The 17,765-nt window shown below is 41.9% G+C and overlaps 1 protein-coding gene across 1 annotated transcript; it reads right to left on the bottom strand.

Moving 5' to 3' along the window:
• Positions 1-14,352: 14,352 nt before the first annotated feature.
• gbp (glycogen synthase kinase binding protein) lies at positions 14,353-15,767 on the bottom strand. Its single transcript, XM_020498000.2, has one exon. It carries the CDS (start codon positions 15,641-15,643, stop codon positions 15,161-15,163), a length of 483 nt encoding a protein of 160 aa, XP_020353589.1. The 5' UTR covers positions 15,644-15,767; the 3' UTR covers positions 14,353-15,160.
• Positions 15,768-17,765: the final 1,998 nt, after the last annotated feature.

Below are 17,765 nucleotides of genomic sequence, written 5' to 3'. Positions count from 1 at the left end.
TTATAAGTAGTGGTCTACATTGATGTGGTGCATGGAGAGAAAGGCATGCAGCAGTAGTGTGTTCCCCTCCAGCTCCACCCACCTGTCTGACCTCTGAACCCAACAGGGAATATCCTTTGCTTTGTCCTTGGAAGAAAACACCCCTCCTGTCTAATGTAACTGGGTTAATGATCTATCCCAAAATGGGAACACTAGCACCTGGAATTTTATACCTCCCCCATTTCCCCTAACAAAGCCTACAGTAACTCTCAAATTATAATAAATTGGTCTGATATCACTGGCGCAGTGTTTGCTTTAGACTTCTGGTATATTATTCATGGGGTTGTTATTGTTAATTTGCAAAGTTTCTGTTTGGTTCACTTCTTTCATATATCCTGGTTCCAACGTAAATGTAGTGACCACCTATGCTGAAAGACAAAATACGTAATTATACTGACCAAAAACATAAAACGCCATATGCAGCAATTTCAACGATTAGGCCCTAATCTATAGATTTCACATGACTGGGCAGGGGCGCAGCCATGGGTGGGCCTGGGAGGGTCCACCCACTGTGGAGCCAAGCCCAGCCAATCAGAATGACTCTTTCCCCACAAAAGGTATTTATTACAGACAGAAATAGTCCTCAGTTTCATCAGCGTTCCTGGTGGCTGGTGTCAGATGATCCCACAGGTGAAGAAGCCGGATGTGGGGGTCCTGGGCTGGCACGGTTACACGTGGACTGCGGTTGTGAGGCCAGTTGGTCGTACTGCCAAATTCTTCAAAATGACATCCTGGCTTATGGTAGAGAAATTAATATTAAATTCTCTAGCAACAGCTCTGGTGGACATGCCTGCAGTCAGAATACTAATTGCACGCTCTCTCAAAACCTGATACATCTGTGGCATTGTGACAAAACTGCATATTTTAGAGTGGCCTTTTATTGTCCCCAGCACAAGGTGCACCTGTGTAATGGTCATGCTGTTTAATCAGCTTCTTGATATGCCACACCTGTCAGGTGGATGGATTATCCTGGCAAAGAAGAAATGCTGACTAACAGGGATGTAAACAAATGTGTCCACAAAACTGGAGAGAAATAAGCTTTTTGTGCATATAGATAATTGTGGGTATCTTTTATTTCACCTCATGAAACATGGGACCAACACTTTACTTGTTGTGTTTATATTTTTGTTCAGTGTACATTGGGTTGAGTAACACTACTTTTAATGCTTTCATTTACAAGCAATGTTTTCAGTCCAGTTGAGAGGACTAAAAACTGACACAAGTCAAGATGTGAGCGATTAAAACACACATATTAAGGGCTGTTATGTTACTTTATGGCTCAATACTAGAGCAGCACTCTCGGTTGAACTAAAGTGTGGTGGAGGAAAAAGGCATGAGAGTGCCACTTGGAGCTTGAGTGAGCGCTCAGCATACAGTTTCTCCTTTCTGTGTCAGTGGGTGGAATATGTAATCCATCTATGACCATGTCAGTGGAAATCTCTAAAACACAAGTGGGCTGGATAGACTGCCAGTTGATATTTAAAATGAGAGGAGATTAAAAACACTGTTTATTTGATAGAGCGCTTGGGATTAGGTTGCCTTTTGATATTGATATACAGTGCATTCGAGAAATTATTCAGACCCCTTCACCTTTTCCACATTTTTGTTACAGCCTTATTCTAAAATTGATTAAATAAAAAATATTTGTCATCAATCTACATACAATACCCCATAATGACAAAGAAAAAACCTTAAATACCTTATTCAGACCCTTTTGCTATTAGACTCAAAATTGAGCTTAGGTGCATCCTATTTCCATTGGTCATCCTTGAGATGTTTTGACAACTTGATTGGATTCCACCTGTGGTAAATTCAATTTATTGGACATGATTTGGAAAGGCACACACCTGTCTATATAAGGTCCCACAATTCACAGTGCATGTCAGAGAAAAACCAAGCCATGAGGTTCAAGGAATTGTCCGTAGAGTGCAGAGACAGGATTGTGTCATGGCACAGATCTGGGGAAGGGTACCAAAAAATTTCTGCAGCATTTGAAGGTCCCTAAGATCACAGTGGCCTCCATCATTCTTAAACGGAAGAAGTTTGGAACCACCAAGACTCTTCCTAGAGCTGGCCACCCAGCCAAACTGAGCAATCGGGGGAGAAGGACCTTGGTCAGGGAGGTGACCAAGAACCCGATGGTCACTCTGACAGAGCTCCAGAGTTCCTCTGTGGAGATGGGAGACAAGGACAACCATCTCTCCAGAAGGACAACCATCTCTGCAGCACTCCACCAATCAGGCCTTTATGGTAGAGTGGCCAGATGGAAGCCACTCCTCAGTAAAAGGCACATGATAGCTTGCTTAGAGTTTGCCAAAAGGCACCTAAAGGACTCTAAGACCATGAGAAACAAGATTCTCTGGTCTGGTCTGATGAAACTAAGATTGAACTCTTTGGCCTGAATGCCAAGCGTCACATCTAAAGGAAACCAGCCCTACGGTGAAACATGGTGGTGGCAGCATCATGCTGTGGGGATGTTTTTCAGTTGCAGAGACTAGTCAGGATCGAGGGAAAGATGAAAGGAGCAGAGTACAGAGTGTTCCTTGATGAAAATCTGTTTCAGAGAGCTCAGGATCTCAGACTGGGGCGAAGGTTCACCTTCCAACAGGACAACGACCCTAAGCACACAGCCAAGACAAAGTAGGAATGGCTTCGGGACAAGTCTCTGAATGTCCTTGAGTGGCCCAGCCAGAGCCCGGACTTGAACCCAACCGAACACCTCTGGAAAGACCTGAAAATAGCTGTGCATCGACGCTCCCCATCCAACCTGACAGAGCTTGAGAGGATCTGCAGAGAATAATGGGAGAAACTCCATAAATACAGATGTGGGAAACTTGTAGTGTCATGCCCCAAAATACACGAGGCTGTAATCGCTGCCAAAGGTGCTTCAACAAAGTACTGAGTAAAGAGTCTGAATACTTATGTGTATGTGATATTTCCGTATTTTATGTTGTATAAATTTGCTATCATTTCTAAAAATGTTTTTTTGTTGTTGCTTTGTCATTATGGGGTATTGTGTGTAGAATGATTTAACGGTTTAATAAAGTATAGAATGAGGGTGTAACGTAATAAAATGTGGAACAAAGTCAAGGGATCTGCATACTTGCCGAATGCACTCTATGTTTTAATTGGAACAGCTTTTTAAAAATTGTGAATTAAGTGAGGATGATATTTTTTTCTGTCTTTCACTTTTCCTCTTGTAAATAGCATGTTTGACTTAACTAGGCAAGTCAGTTAAGAACAAATTCTTATTTACAATGACGGCCTACCCCAGCCAAACTCTAACCCGGACGACACTGAGCCAATTGTGCGGCGCTCTATGGGACTCCCAATCACAGCTGTTTGTGATTCTGCCTGGAATCGAACCAGGGTCTGTAGTGATGCCTCTAGCAATGAGAAGCAGTGCCTTAGACCGCTGCGCCACTCGGGAACTCTTAACCATACTCACAGTTTAATACCTTCATCATTTTTAATCAATGCGTGAAAATCATTTCAATCAAGTTGTGGTGAACCAGTCAGAGGTAGGATTTATTCCTTGTGGAAGCCTTTGATCACCTGATGTCTGAATGAGTGTCACCAGGCGTCATCTCCACACTCCAACAGCATCGTAATACAAAACAAATTGTCAGCTTAGAGTGTGTCTCTGTTGATTAATCCTCACAATGTATGCATTGACACATCCAACCTGTACATTTCTACAATTAATCAAAATCAAATTTATTTATATAGTCCTTCTTAGATCAGCTGATATCTCAAAGTGCTGTACAGAAACCCAGCCTAAAACCCAAAACAGCAAGCAATACAGTGGTAGAAGCACGGTGGCTAGGAGAAACTCCCTAGAAAGGCCAAAACCTAAAGAGGAACCAGGCTATGAGGGGTGGCTAGTTGTCGAAGGTGCAACAGGTCAGCACCTCAGGAGTAAATGTCAGTTGGCTTTTCAAAGCCGATCATTCAGAGTATCTCTACTGCTCCTGCTGTCTCTAGAGAGTTGAAAACAGCAGGTCTGGGACAGGTAGCACTTCCGGTGTACAGGTCAGGGTTCCATAGCTGCAGGCAGAACAGTTGAAACTGGAGCAGCAGCACGGCCAGGTGGACTGGGGACAGCAAGGAGTCATCATGCCAGGTAGTCCTGAGGCATGGTCCTAGGGCTCAGGTCCTCCGAAAGAGAGAAAGAAAGAAAGAAAGAAAGAGAGAATTAGAGAGCGCATACTTAAATTCACACAGGACACCAGATAAGACAGGAGAAATACTAGATATGACAGACTGACCCTAGCCCCTCGACACATAAACTACTGCAGCATAAATACTGGAGGCTGAGACGGGAGGGGTCAGGAGACACTGTGGCCCCATCCGATGAAACCCACGGACAGGGCCAAACAGGCAGTATATAACCCCACCCACTTTGCCAAAGCACAGCCCCCACACCACTAGAGGGATATCTTCAACCACCAACTTACCATCCTGAGGCAAGGCCGAGTAAAGCCCACAAAGATCTCAACAACCCAAGGGGGGCTCCAACAAAGACAGGAAGGCCACGTCGGTGACTCAACCCACTCAAGTGACGCACCCCTCCTAGGGACGGCATGGAAGAGCACCAGTAAGCCAGTGACTCAACCCCTGTAATATGGTTAGAGGCAGAGAATCCCAGTGGAGAGAAGGGAACCGGCCAGGCAGAGACAGCAAGGGCTGTTCGATGCTCCAGTGACTTTCCGTTCACCTTCACACTCCCGGGCCAGACTACACTCAATAATAGGACCTACTGAAGAGATGAGTCTTCAATAAAGACTTAAAGGTTGAGACCGAGTCTGCATCTCTCACATGGGTAGGCAGACCATTCCATAAAAATGGAGCACTATAGGAGAAAGCCCTGCCTACAGCTGTTTGCTTAGAAATTCTAGGGACAATTAGGAGGCCTGCGTCTTATGACCGTAGTGTACGTGTACAGCAGGACCAAATCGGAAAGATAGGTAGGAGCAAGCCCATGTAATGCTTTGTAGGTTTGCAGTAAAACTTTGAAATCAGCCCTTGCCTTAACAGGAAGTGTCACGCTCTGACCATAGAGAGCCTTTTTATTCTCTATTTTGGTTAGGTCCGGGTGTGACTAGGGTGGGTAATCTAGGTGGTTTTACTTCTATGTTGGCCTGGTATGGTTCCAAATCAGAGGCAGCTGTTTATCGTTGTCTCTGATTGGAGATCATATTTAGGCAGCCATTTCCCCACTGTGTTTTGTGGGATCTTGTTAATGTGTAGTTGCCTGTGAGCACTCCATAGCTTCATGTGTCGGTTGCTCTTTATTGTTTTTTTGTGCGGTTCACTTCTAATAAACATGTCGAAACGATTTCACGCTGCGCTTTGATCCGAATGTTATTACGATGATCGTGACAGGAAGCCAGGGAGGGCTAGCACTGGAGTAATATGATATTTTTTTTTGGTTCTAGTCAGGATTCTAGCAGCCATATTTAGCACTAACTGAAGTTTATTTAGTGCTTTATCCAGGTAGCCGGGAAGTAGAGCATTGCAGTATTCTAACCTGGAGATGGAAAATGCATGGATTCATTTTTCTGCCTAATTTTTGTACAGAAAATGTCTGATTCTTACAATGTTACGTAGATGGAAAAAAATCTGTCCTTGAAACAGTCTTGATATGTTTGTCAAAAGACAGATCAGGGTCCAGAGTAACGCCGAGGTCCTTCACAGTTTTATTTGAGACGACTGTACAACCATCAAGATTAATTGTCGGATTCAACAGAAGAGCTCTGTTTCTTGGGACCTAGAACAAGTATCTCTGTTTTGTCCGAGTTTAAATGTAGAAAGTTTGCAGCCATCCACTTCCTTATGTCTGAAACACAGGCTTCCAGCGAGGGCAATTTTGGGGCTTCACCATGTTTTATTGAAATGTACAGCTGTGTGTCATCCGCATAGCATTGAAAGTTAACATTATGTTTTCGAATGACATCTCCAAGAGGTAAAACATATAGTGAAAACAATAGTGGTCCTAAAACGGAACCTTGAGGAACACCGAAATTTACAGTTGATTCGTCAGAGGACAAACCATCCACAGAGACAAACTGATATCTTGTCTCGGTGCTATGATGGGGTCTAAAACCAGACTGAAGCATTTCGTATACATTATTTGTCTTCAGAAAGGCAGTGAGTTGCTGCGCAACAGCTTTTTCTAACATTTTTGAGAGGAATGGGAGATTCGATATAGGCCGATAGTTTTTTATGTTTTCTGGGTCAAGGTTTGGCTTTTTCAAGAGAGGCTTTATTACTGCCACTTTTAGTGAGTTTGGTACACATCCCGTGGATAGAGAGACATTTATTATGTTCAACATATGTGGGCCAAGCACAGGAAGCAGTTCTTTCAGTAGTTTAGTTGGAATAGGGTCCAGTATGCAGCTTGAAGGTTTAGAGGCCATGATTATTTTCATAATTATGTCAAGAGATATAGTACTAAAACACTTGAGTGTCTCCCTTGATCCTAGGTCCTGGCAAGGTGGTGCAGACTTAGGACAACTGAGCTTTGGAGGAATACGCAGATTTAAAGAGGAGTCCGTAATTTGATTTCTAATGATCATGATCTTTTCCTCAAAGAAGTTAATGAATTTATTACTGCTGAAGTGAAAGCCATCCTCTCTTGGGGAATGCTGCTTTTTAGTTAGCTTTGCGACAGTATCAAAAATAAATGTTGGATTGTTCTTATTTTCCTCAATTAAGTTGGAAAAATAGGATGATCGAGCAGCAGTGAGGGCTCTTCGATGCACGGTACTGTCTTTCCAATACTTCCAGTTTGGTGTGGCGCCATTTCCGTTCCAATTTTCTGGAAGCTTGGGTATTTTCTGTATACCAGGGAGCTAGTTTCTTATGACAAATGTTTTTAGTTTTTAGGGGTGCGACTGCATCTAGGGTATTGCGCAAGGTTAAATTGAGTTCCTCAGTTAGGTGGTTAACTAATTTTTGTACTCTGACGTCCTTGGGTAGGCAGAGGGAGTCTGGAAGGGCATCTAAGAATCTTTGGGTTGTCTGAGAATTTATAGCACGACTTTTGATGATCCTTGGTTGGGGTTTTAGCAGATTATTTGTTGCGATTGCAAACATAATAAAATGCTGGTTAGATAGTCCAGGATTATGAGGAAAAACATTAAGATCCACAACATTTATTCCACGGGACAAAACTAGCTCCAGCGTATGACTGTGGCAGTGAGTAGGTCCGGAGACATGTTGGACAAAACCCACTGAGTCGATGATGCCTCCGAAAGCCTTTTGGAGTGAGTCTGTGGACTATTCCACACCAAAAATGAGCATATTATCTGCCATGACTACAAGGTCTGATAGGAATTCAGGGAACTCAGTGAGGAATGCTGTATATGACACAGGAGGCCTGTAAACAGTAGCTATAAAAAGTGATTGAGTAGACTGCATAGATTTCATGACTAGAACCTCAAAATACGAAAATGTTTTGTTTTTTTGTAAATTGAAATTTGCTATCATAAATGTTAGCAACACCTCCACCTTTGCGGGATGCACGGGGGGGATATGGTCACTAGTGTAGCCAGGAGATGAGGCCTCATTTAACACGGTAACTTCATCAGGCTTAAGCCATGTTTCAGTCGGGCCAATCACATCAATATCATGATCAGTGATTAGTTCATTGACTATAACTGCCTTTGAAGTGAGGGATCTAACATTAAGTAGCCCTATTTTGAGATGTGAGGTATCACAATCTCTTTCAATAATGTCAGGAATGGAGGAGGTCTTTATTCCAGTGAGATTGCTAAGGCGAACACCGCCATGTCTAGTTTTGCCCAACCTAGGTCAAGGCACAGACACGGTCTCAATGGGGATAGCTGAGCTGACTACACTGACTGTGCTAGTGGCAGACTCCACTAAGCTGGCAGGCTGGCTATCTCATTGTGGAGCTAGGGGAGTTCGGTCTATGTTCGTAGATAAGATGAGAGCACCCCTCCAGCTAGGATGGAGTTCGTCACTCCTCAACAGGCCAGGCTTGGCCCTGTTTGTGGGTGAGTCCCAGAAAGAGGGCCAATTATCTGCAAATTATATATTTTGGGAGGGGCAGAAAACAGTTTTCAACCAGCGATTGAGTTGTGAGACTCAGTTGAGTTGTGAGGCTGTAGAGATCATCACTCCCCCCACCTGGGAGTGGGCCAGAGACAATTGCTCGATGCCGACACATCTTTCTAGCTGATTTACACGCTGAAGCTATGTTTTAGCTTTATCCAGCACCATCTTCAGATTAGCCTTAACGTCGGTAGCCCTGCTCCCTGGTAGGTAAACAGTGTATGATCGCTGGATGATTCGTTTTAAGTCTAATACTGCGGGTAATGGAGTCTCCAATGACTAGGGGTTAATGGTGGGAGCCTTCGGCGTCTCAGACCCCATAACGGGAGGAGTAGAGACCAGAGAAGGCTCGGCCTCTGACTCTGACTCGCTGCTTAATGGGGAGAACCAGTTGAATGTTTCTGTCGGCTGAATGAGCGACACCAGTTGAGCATTCCTACAGCATTTCCCTCCAGAAGCCATGAGAAAGTTGTCCGGCTGCGGGGGCCGTGCGATGGGAGTTATACTAACGTTACTATCTGTACTTACTGGTGGCACAGACGCTGTTTCATCCTTTCCTACACTGAAATTACCCTTGCCTAACGATTGCGTCTGAAGCTGGGCTTGCAAATGCCACCTCATAGCAGCTGGGAGAGAGCAGCCGTAAGGCGATCGTTCTCCTGTCTATTATGATTACAGCGACTACAATTAGAAGGTAACATGTTTATTTTACTACTTTGCTTCGGCTGGTGGAGGTCCTGACGAACCATGTCCAGATAAAGTGTCTGGAGTGAAAAAGTTGAATGAAAAAAAAGTTGAGTGAGGGAAAAACTAAAAATATAAAAAGTAAAAACCGTAAAGTTGTCAGGTAGCAAAGTAAGGTTAGCAACAAAACGCACAGCAGCACGTAAACAAGTCTGCAAGTTGTGACCGCTTACCCTCTTCAAATCCTCACCATATAGGAGGGTAAATGCTAAACTGACCTTTACTGTCTAGCTAGGGGCAACTTCTTCCCTCTACATGTTTGATTGTCCTTCTCTCGTTTATAGTTGTTCAGTGACTTTCCTATTTTTTATGTCTGAATATAGCGACAGACATAAAACTACATTGAAAATGTCAGCCTGAGATAAACCAGCTTCCAACCTAAGTGACACTAATTAGTTATCGTGTGAAACATTTTGTTCAAAGTGACAACTGGGTTTTAAATATCATCCAAAATATTTCGCTGTGAGCCTCTAGGGCCCACACATTTTGGGAAGGGATTTGCACATTGGCGAAGCAGTCCCATGCTAAAAAGACTAAAGAGAGAGAGAGAGACTAAATCAAAATGACTACGACACATTGTAGTCTCACACCCTGATTTTAATCCAACATCATAGGCATTGCTGACTCAGTCTTGTACTGAAGCTAAATGGTCATATTTATCCAGTGCCAGAGTTAGCTCAAAGGCTAAACATACGCATGTCAAAGAGATGGCATAAATATCTTTCTATGCTTAACTTCACTAGGGTAGGGGGCACTATTTTCACTTCCGGATTAAAAGTGTGCCCAAAGTAAACTGCCTGCTACTTAGGCCCAGAAGCTAGGATATGCAGGTAATTGGTAGATTTGGATAGAAAACACTCTAACGTTTCCAAAAATGTTTAAAAAATGTCTGTGAGTATAACAGAACTGATTTGGCAGGTGAAAACCTGAGAAAAATCCATCCAGGAAGTGGGATTTTTTAAATGTTTGTAGTTTTCTATTGAATGCCATTATATTATCCACTTCCTATGGCTTCCACTAGAAGTAAACAGTCTTTAGAAATTGTTTCAGGCTTGTATTCTGAAAAATGAGGGAGTAAGACCTCTCTGAATGAGTGGACACTACAGTGTCCCAGAGCTTTTTCATGTGCGTGACCGAGAGAGCGCCTTTCTTGTTTACCTTTTATATTGACAACGTTATTGTCCGGTTGAAATATTATTGATTATTATGACTAAAAACAACCCGAGGATTGATTATAAACATCTTTTGACATGTTTCTACGAACTTTACGGATACTATTTGGATTTTTCGTCTGCCTGTTGTGACTGCGTTTGAGCCTGTGGATTATTGAACAAAACACACAAACAAAACGAAGGTTTTTGGATATAAACATGGACTTTATCGAACAAAACAAACATTTATTGAGTAAATTGGAGTCTTGTGAGTGCAACCATATGAAGATCATCAAAGGTAAGTGATTAATTTTATCACTATTTCTGACTTGTGTAACTTCTCTACTTGGCTGGTTACTGTTTGTAATGATTTGTCTGCAGGGCGCTGTTCTCAGATAATCGCATGGTATGCTTTCGCCGTAAAGCCTTTTTGAAATCTGACACCGTGGTTGGATTGATTAACAAGAAGTTAATCTTTAAACCCATATATAAAACTTGTATGTTTTATGAAATGTTATAATGAGTATTTATGTTTTTTGGCAATCTGCAATTTCACTGGATGTTGGCCAGGTGGGATGCTAGTCCCACGTACCCTAGTGAGGTTAAGTGATGTTGCAAGGATATTGAATGCCAAGTATCTTAAATGCTAAATATAAATTTCATCCGACACCAAAAAGATTTCTAGGGGCTACAAATCAGCTTTTATAACTTTGTACGCCTATCGATCTAACTGGTTTTCCGTTCAAATTTCAGAATTTACTGGTAAGGACTGATAAGGACTAGCCTTGTACGACCATCCATTTCTAGCAAGCTTCTAGCAATACACAGACGTCACTCTACTCTTCATTCTGAGTGGAGACAGTGAGAAATGGAGAGAAAGGGAGAGAGAAAAGAAAGAAAGAAAGAAAGAAAGAGAGAGAGAGAGAAAGAAACAGAGAGAGCCAAGTGTCTGTAGGTTTTTGGTTTTTCCTTTCAGTTAAGACCTAGACAACCAGATGAGGGGACTTCCTTACTAATTAGTGACCTTAATTCACCAATCAAGTACAAGGGCAGAGCGAAAAACCCTCAGGCACGCTTTGACACGTGCCATACAGTAAGGCTCAGACAGGGCTGCATAACAAACCAATGGCTGATGTGCCATTGGTTTGGCACCTGTCTGTGTCTTGAACAATGTCAGTATACAACAATCAAACCAATAAAATATTAATAGATTTCCTATAAAGCCTTTTCTCTCCCAGCTGCTATGAGGTAGCATTTGGTAGACCAGCCTGTTGGCACTTCAGTTGAGACATGGTAATGAGGTTAATGAACCCTGTCTGTTATCAGAACGTTAAACAACGTTTTGTTGCTGCTTGTTCCAGTAAAACATGCAGGTGTGTTCTAATGTTTACCTTCCATATGCCAAGCTGGTACCTGATCAGGGCAAGAGGAGAGATGGGTGGCACCTCACAATGGCTGCTGATTAGGTGTGTGTATTTATGTCCTGAAAGCACCTATCAAATAAGGGTTAAGGTCAAATAAAGTGTAACCTATGATTATCTTAAAAGAGACTGGATGCCATTCCAATGACTTCAGACCCACTCTTCTAACCCTCTCTGATTTGATTTGGTAATTGTAGGGAAGAATGTAGGACAAGGAGCTTGTCCTTATGTATACAATTATCTAGGATTCAATGTTTGTGACATTGAAAGCAATAGCAGCAGCAAGGTTTCCAGGATCTGGCATATCCTGAGGGACTGGCACTGGCACACTTGGTTTTCTCTTGATACACGTCTTTTTAAATGATAATGCTCTACGAAGGTTTGAAATATATATTTTCTACCTGATTCTCTATTTACAATGAAAACCCTAATTTATTTATACCTCATACAAGCCACGATAGGCTTCTGATTGTTGCCAGCAAAATCCTCACAATGCTCTGACATATTATTTATAGTATTGTTTGTGGTTGAAATTGGTGGAAATCTTAACTTCATAGCCTGTCACACTAGCTGGGAATTCCCATATGTGTATACGGAAGTCCATTTGTTTACATAATCTTATTCTTTGAGGTTATTTGGAATCCAAAATGACTCAAATATTCACAGGCAAAAAAACAAGTAATTTTATGTTTTCCACATCCTAGTCGTATACTGCCATCTGGTGTCTGTTCTACAGTAGCACACTTTGTGTACTGAAAATTAAAGTGGTTATCATTATAGTTTTATCCACATGGGGTCATCAACAGATTCAAACCAACACTTTACACTTTCAGTACACAAAGTAGGTGTGGACATGGATCTGATTTTGGGTTACACCATAGTCTAGAAAGAGGGAATATTGCAAAAAATTTCTAATGTAGCCTACTGCAGAACAAACTCTCTTGTGTCATGTAGAAAATAATAAGGTTATGGTTCAACAGTGGTGGTTCTCTTCCTCATTTCATATTTTGGCATCTTTTGATCCCTAGACCTCTATGGACATTTACTCGGGTATACTTTGACTTAAACAGGATGTCATTTCTGGACACTCAGTTAAGAGATTGTTCCCCAGTCATGTACGACAGTAAGACACAACCAAAACATGCTACTATCTATTCTTTATTTGCACCAACATCTGCTATTGTGACCATAAATGATAATGACGTGTAGCTGAACATCCAGTATAAAGTGAATGGGGGAGGGGACGCTTCAACAATTTATTGGCCCTCACACTGCCTATATTGTAAAAAGGGAAGAGCAAAACATGTTTTCCACAAATGATCATCGTCAACCAGTGTAGTGTAGGCCACTGGGGGGGCAAACCCCGGAACATAACACTGTAGAAAATAGACGTGTCCTTTCCAACAGTGACGACACACACAGGCAAGGCCCAACAATTTCCCCCAAAAAACATATTGAACAGGGGTTAAATGTTTTTGAGCATTAATTGATGGAATAAATAAAGCAGTACCATTTAAAATGGGGAAAGTGTAATCACCTATGAATCTACACCTAACAAAAATATAAACACAACATGTAAAGTGTTGGTCCCATGTTTCATGAGCTGAAATAAAATATCTCTGAAATATTCCATACTCATGAAAGGTGTATTTCTCTCAAATGTTTTGCACACATTTGTTTACACCTCTGTTAGTTAGCATTTCTCCTTTGCCAAGATAATCCATCCACTTGATAGGTGTGGCATATCAAGAAGCTGATTAAACAGCATGATCATTACACAGATGCATATTGCTGGGGACAATAAAAGGCCACTAAAATGTGCAGTTTTGTTACTTGACACAATGTCACAAGTCGAGGGAGCTTACAATTGTCATGCTGACTGCAGAGTCCAACAGAGCTGTTGCAAGAGAATATAATGTTAATTTCTGTACTATAAACCAACGTTGTTCAGAGAATTTGGCAGTAAATCCAACCAGCCTCACAACTTCAGACCATGTATAACCATGCCAGCCCAGGACCTTCACATCCAGGATTGTCTGAGACAAGCCACCCTGACAGCTGATGAAGCTGTGGGTTTGCGCAACCGAATAATTTTTGTAAACTGCCAGAAACCATCTCAGGGAAGCTCATCTGTGTGCGCTTTGTCCTCACCAGGGTCTTCACCTGACCAGTTCGGAGTCGTAACCGACTTCAGTGGGGAAATGCTCACCTTCGATGGTCACTGGCACGCTGGAGAAGTGTGCTCTTCACGGATGAATCCCGTTTTCAACTGCATGGAGCAGATATCAGTGTGTATGGCATCGTGTAGGCGATCGGTTTGCTGACGTAAACGTTGTGAACAGAAGTGCCCCATGGTGGCCGGGGGGTTATGGAATGGACAGGCATAATCTACAGAAAACGTACACAATTGCATTTTATGACAATTTTAATGCACTGAGATACCATGACGATATCCAGAGGCCCATTGTCATGCCATTCATCCACCGCCATCACATCATGCTTCAGCTTGATAATACATGGTTCCATGTCAATCCTGGAAGCTGAAAATGTCAGTTCTTCCATGGCCTGCATACTCACCAGACATGTCACCCATTGTACGACAGCATGTTCCACTTGCCGCCAATATCCACCAACTTCGCACAACCATTGAGGAGCGCGACAAAAACTCCACAGGCCACAATCAACTCTATGCGAAGGAGATGTGTCGCGCTCCATGAGTCAAATGGTGGTCACTAGATACTGATTACCTTATGAACTCAGTAAACTATTTGAAAATGTTACATGTTTATATTTTTGTTCAGTGTACGTGGGGCAGCGTCTTGTATAGTAGTGTGTCGACAGGCTGTCCAAATGCTGCAGTTACTAGCTATATTTCATTGGAACCTTAATCTGATGGCGAAAAGCATACACACACCAAATTGAAGAAAAAAAACACCGTGTTTATTTTAAGACACCAAAAGGCCTGAATACTCAGGAACATTATGAAATACTTCGTTGCGAAGTGGTCATGGTAAATAACTTGACAGACAATTGGAAAATGATAAACACAAATCCGCATTGGAATTATAAGGTTAAGCACAACAGTGTCCCATCATTATAAAAAAAAAAATACACCGCCCCCAGACATTTCGAAGAGACATTTAGTCAACCATTTGAAATGTCGCCTGCCTCCGGCTCTTACACGGTTTTGGTAGCTGGTTGTTGATCCCGTTCCTTCTTTGTAAAGGAAATACAAAGCTGCCGTCAGTGTTGGGCTGCTAGGGACGTTTGGAATTCATCCTGGCATGAGTGTGGCGCTAGCCTAGCATGCTAACTAGTAACGTAAGACCTTTGATTTGAATCGTTTCAAATTTAACGGACAAATACAAAAACAGGCAATACTGGCGGCCTGAGATTAGATTTGTAAACAAGGTCAACGTAAAGCGTTCACTTGGTTTACATAACTAGCCACTAACTAAGTCAGCGAATAGTGAAAAGGAGAGTCCCAACCCATAAACAGAAATCTAAATGAACCATCAAAAGGTGGAGTTTCAAACATGGCTAACGTTAATTGGCTAAATGAAGCCTAAATTAGCGGCCACAAATTAGACATACTAACGTTACCACCATGACATTTAATCGTTAAACATGTATAGTATAACGTTATAGCTGGCTAGGTCAGCAAAATAGTATTTTCGTTTTGTCCGTAACATGTCGATAATGAATACATTGTCCGCATCATCAGCATTACAGATTGTCCGAAAGATCGCCACACTCCGTCGTAGAGAACTGCAGCCGCCTGACCGCTTCTTTGATTAGATTCCCAGACAATATTAATTCCTGAAGTAACTGATGTGGGTCGTCGTTCTCGACAGCTGCGCTGATCCTCTTTCGGTTCCAAGGTTTGAAATTGTCCCACTCCTGGTTACTTGAGCCAGGGAAGCTGTATGGACTAGCTCTGTTACTACGTTGCCCCCGGTTTCGAAGCCGTATGCAGCACCCGGTTCGTTTTTGCTGGGCCACGCCATTGTTGTTGTTGTTAGCTTGTTTGATGTTGCTACTGCAGCAGTTGCCGTTGAGACCGTGAAGACACGACATCGTCTTTTGATTAGCACTATTGTTGTGAAGCTGCAGCGCCTCGCCGATTTTCGTGACCAAAGCGTCCACTTCTTTCGAATCGACGGTAACAGACTGCTCCAAGAGGATGTAGTTCTCCTTTCGACAAGGCATTTTGTTGTATTTTGTGTGTTTCTCAGCTGTATTTTCGAAATGAATGGGAGCGTAGCTCAGTTCCTTCCTCTCACCACGTTGCTCGGCAGAAAAGCAAGTAATCAAGTAACCCTCTCGATATTTTGTAAACAATAGATGACGTAGGATCCGGAATGTACCATTTCCAATGTGGGTGCGATCATCATTCAAATTTTTTCAAATAGTGAGAATCATAATTTCTATTATTTTCCGTACAAAGTATTACATTATTTATTTTATTATAGAATTCCGTATGTATGACATACATTTTCTGAACACAACTCTGACTATTCATATCTTATTTAAAGACCGACAAGCACGATTCCCCTGATTATATTCAGTCTTGGCACATCTAGCCAACTGGACACGTAACTCGTAACTGTCTAGCTATATTATGTGGGTCAAATGAACGATGTTTTTAAAACAACCTCAAATTGTCATACACCGGACTTATTTCTTGGTCCAAATTGCTATATTCCACAACCCATCAAATCAAAAACCTTTGACTGAGAAATATTTTATCACAATTAGCTATCATTCAATTGTTTTCATGCAATATTATTTTCAATATCATCCCTCCACTCTAAAATGCTTCATATTTCAAATGTTTAACGAAGATTTGCTGGATTGTTGAAATAACCATAATTGATTAATGTTCGGATTATATCAATTACAATTATTACATTATGGTAATAAACTTTTTTTAATGCATATTTTGTGCAGATGCATCTGTCAATGCATCACAATGCACGATCTCTTATGCACAAAACGTGCTGTATGCGTTTGATTTACATCAGTGGTTAGAACATGGAGTACGTTTCTGATTTCTCCGAATCGTACTGAACTCAAACGCTCCAGTCAAAGAGCGCCCTCATGACCATATAAGGGGCGACTATCGTGTTCACGTGGTGCGTGTCTGTACTACAGCCTGTCCCTTAGCCCCTTCATGTCATTCGGGTACGTGATAGATTTCCTTAACACTTCGCAAGGCTTAAAATAAAGTCAGTATGGGGAGTGGATGTAGTTTATACCTATAAGATGTTTACTAGGTTCAGAGTACAATGCAATATCGAATTCATCATTCTCTTCCGCTTTGACTGAGACATGCAGTAAACAGCTGGCTGGTCAACAACAATTCCTGTTTGTCTGTGTGTTTAGCAGCTGGTTGTGTTCCTGTTGCAGGAATGTTCCCATTTTACTAGTATGACTCTATCCTTGTCGGAGAAGGGGAGGGGAATTGGGGAAACAATGTATTGAGTGTATAGCGTCTATTCATTTGACCTTGATAGGACTTGGAGCTCTGCCAAAGCAGAGGGTCATTGGGTTTCTTCCTTCCATTGAGTATGTGCTGACACCATATAAGGCTCTTCCTAGTATTGCATCCACTGAAAAACAATAAAATAATTATTTACATTGTTCAACATCAATAAACCCTGAGCTAACAATCAAGTTACTCATCCGAGTTTGACAATGACATCCTGACCTATGGGACATACAGTTCAGAGATTACATGACAAACAGACAGAGCCCTTTTGTAATGTCTCATTTGGGCTGAAACTCAGCAAAAATATGTAGTTGGCTTCACTAAATATTTGGTAGAGTTGAACTTGATGGATATGTAATGTGATGCTCCCAGAGATGTTGTATTAGAATAATTGACCTTTGTCATATATCTTTGATTCAGTAAAAGAGGGCATCCTATACTGTTTACTAATATACAATTTTCCCAAGGAATAATTTGGCCCTCTGGTGTGTTTACCATGAACTGAACTTCATCTACGACTTCATCTAAAGTGCAATTGGCTATCCAGCTCCCTATCACATGGCAATGTTTGCATGGTGAACATGATGCAGTGAATGCCATTGGCTGTAGGACTCACTTGGCAGAGCTGCAGTGCATGCTGTTACTTGAGAGAAAGCAACGCTCTGCAACCTTCAGCCAATCATAAAGCTCTCTCACCATACGAGATTGATCAACAAAGATTACATGCTGTCACCCGATAATCTTTTCAAGAGCATAGTGACCTTACTTCACCTGATTTTCCTGTAATTTACAGGCTATCAATCTGTCGAGTCACATAACAGCCTCATAATACTAAGGGGT

The sequence above is a fragment of the Oncorhynchus kisutch genome, linkage group LG13 (genome assembly GCF_002021735.2).
Source record: "Oncorhynchus kisutch isolate 150728-3 linkage group LG13, Okis_V2, whole genome shotgun sequence".
NCBI lineage: Eukaryota > Metazoa > Chordata > Actinopteri > Salmoniformes > Salmonidae > Oncorhynchus > Oncorhynchus kisutch.
The sequence above is the reverse complement of the archived record's forward strand: the minus strand, read 5'-3'. Positions and strand labels throughout refer to the sequence as shown.

Bases quoted from the DNA above. Each gene is read 5' to 3' on its own strand.
- gbp (XM_020498000.2), bottom strand. From the start codon at position 15,643: ATGCCTTGTCGAAAGGAGAACTACATCCTCTTGGAGCAGTCTGTTACC.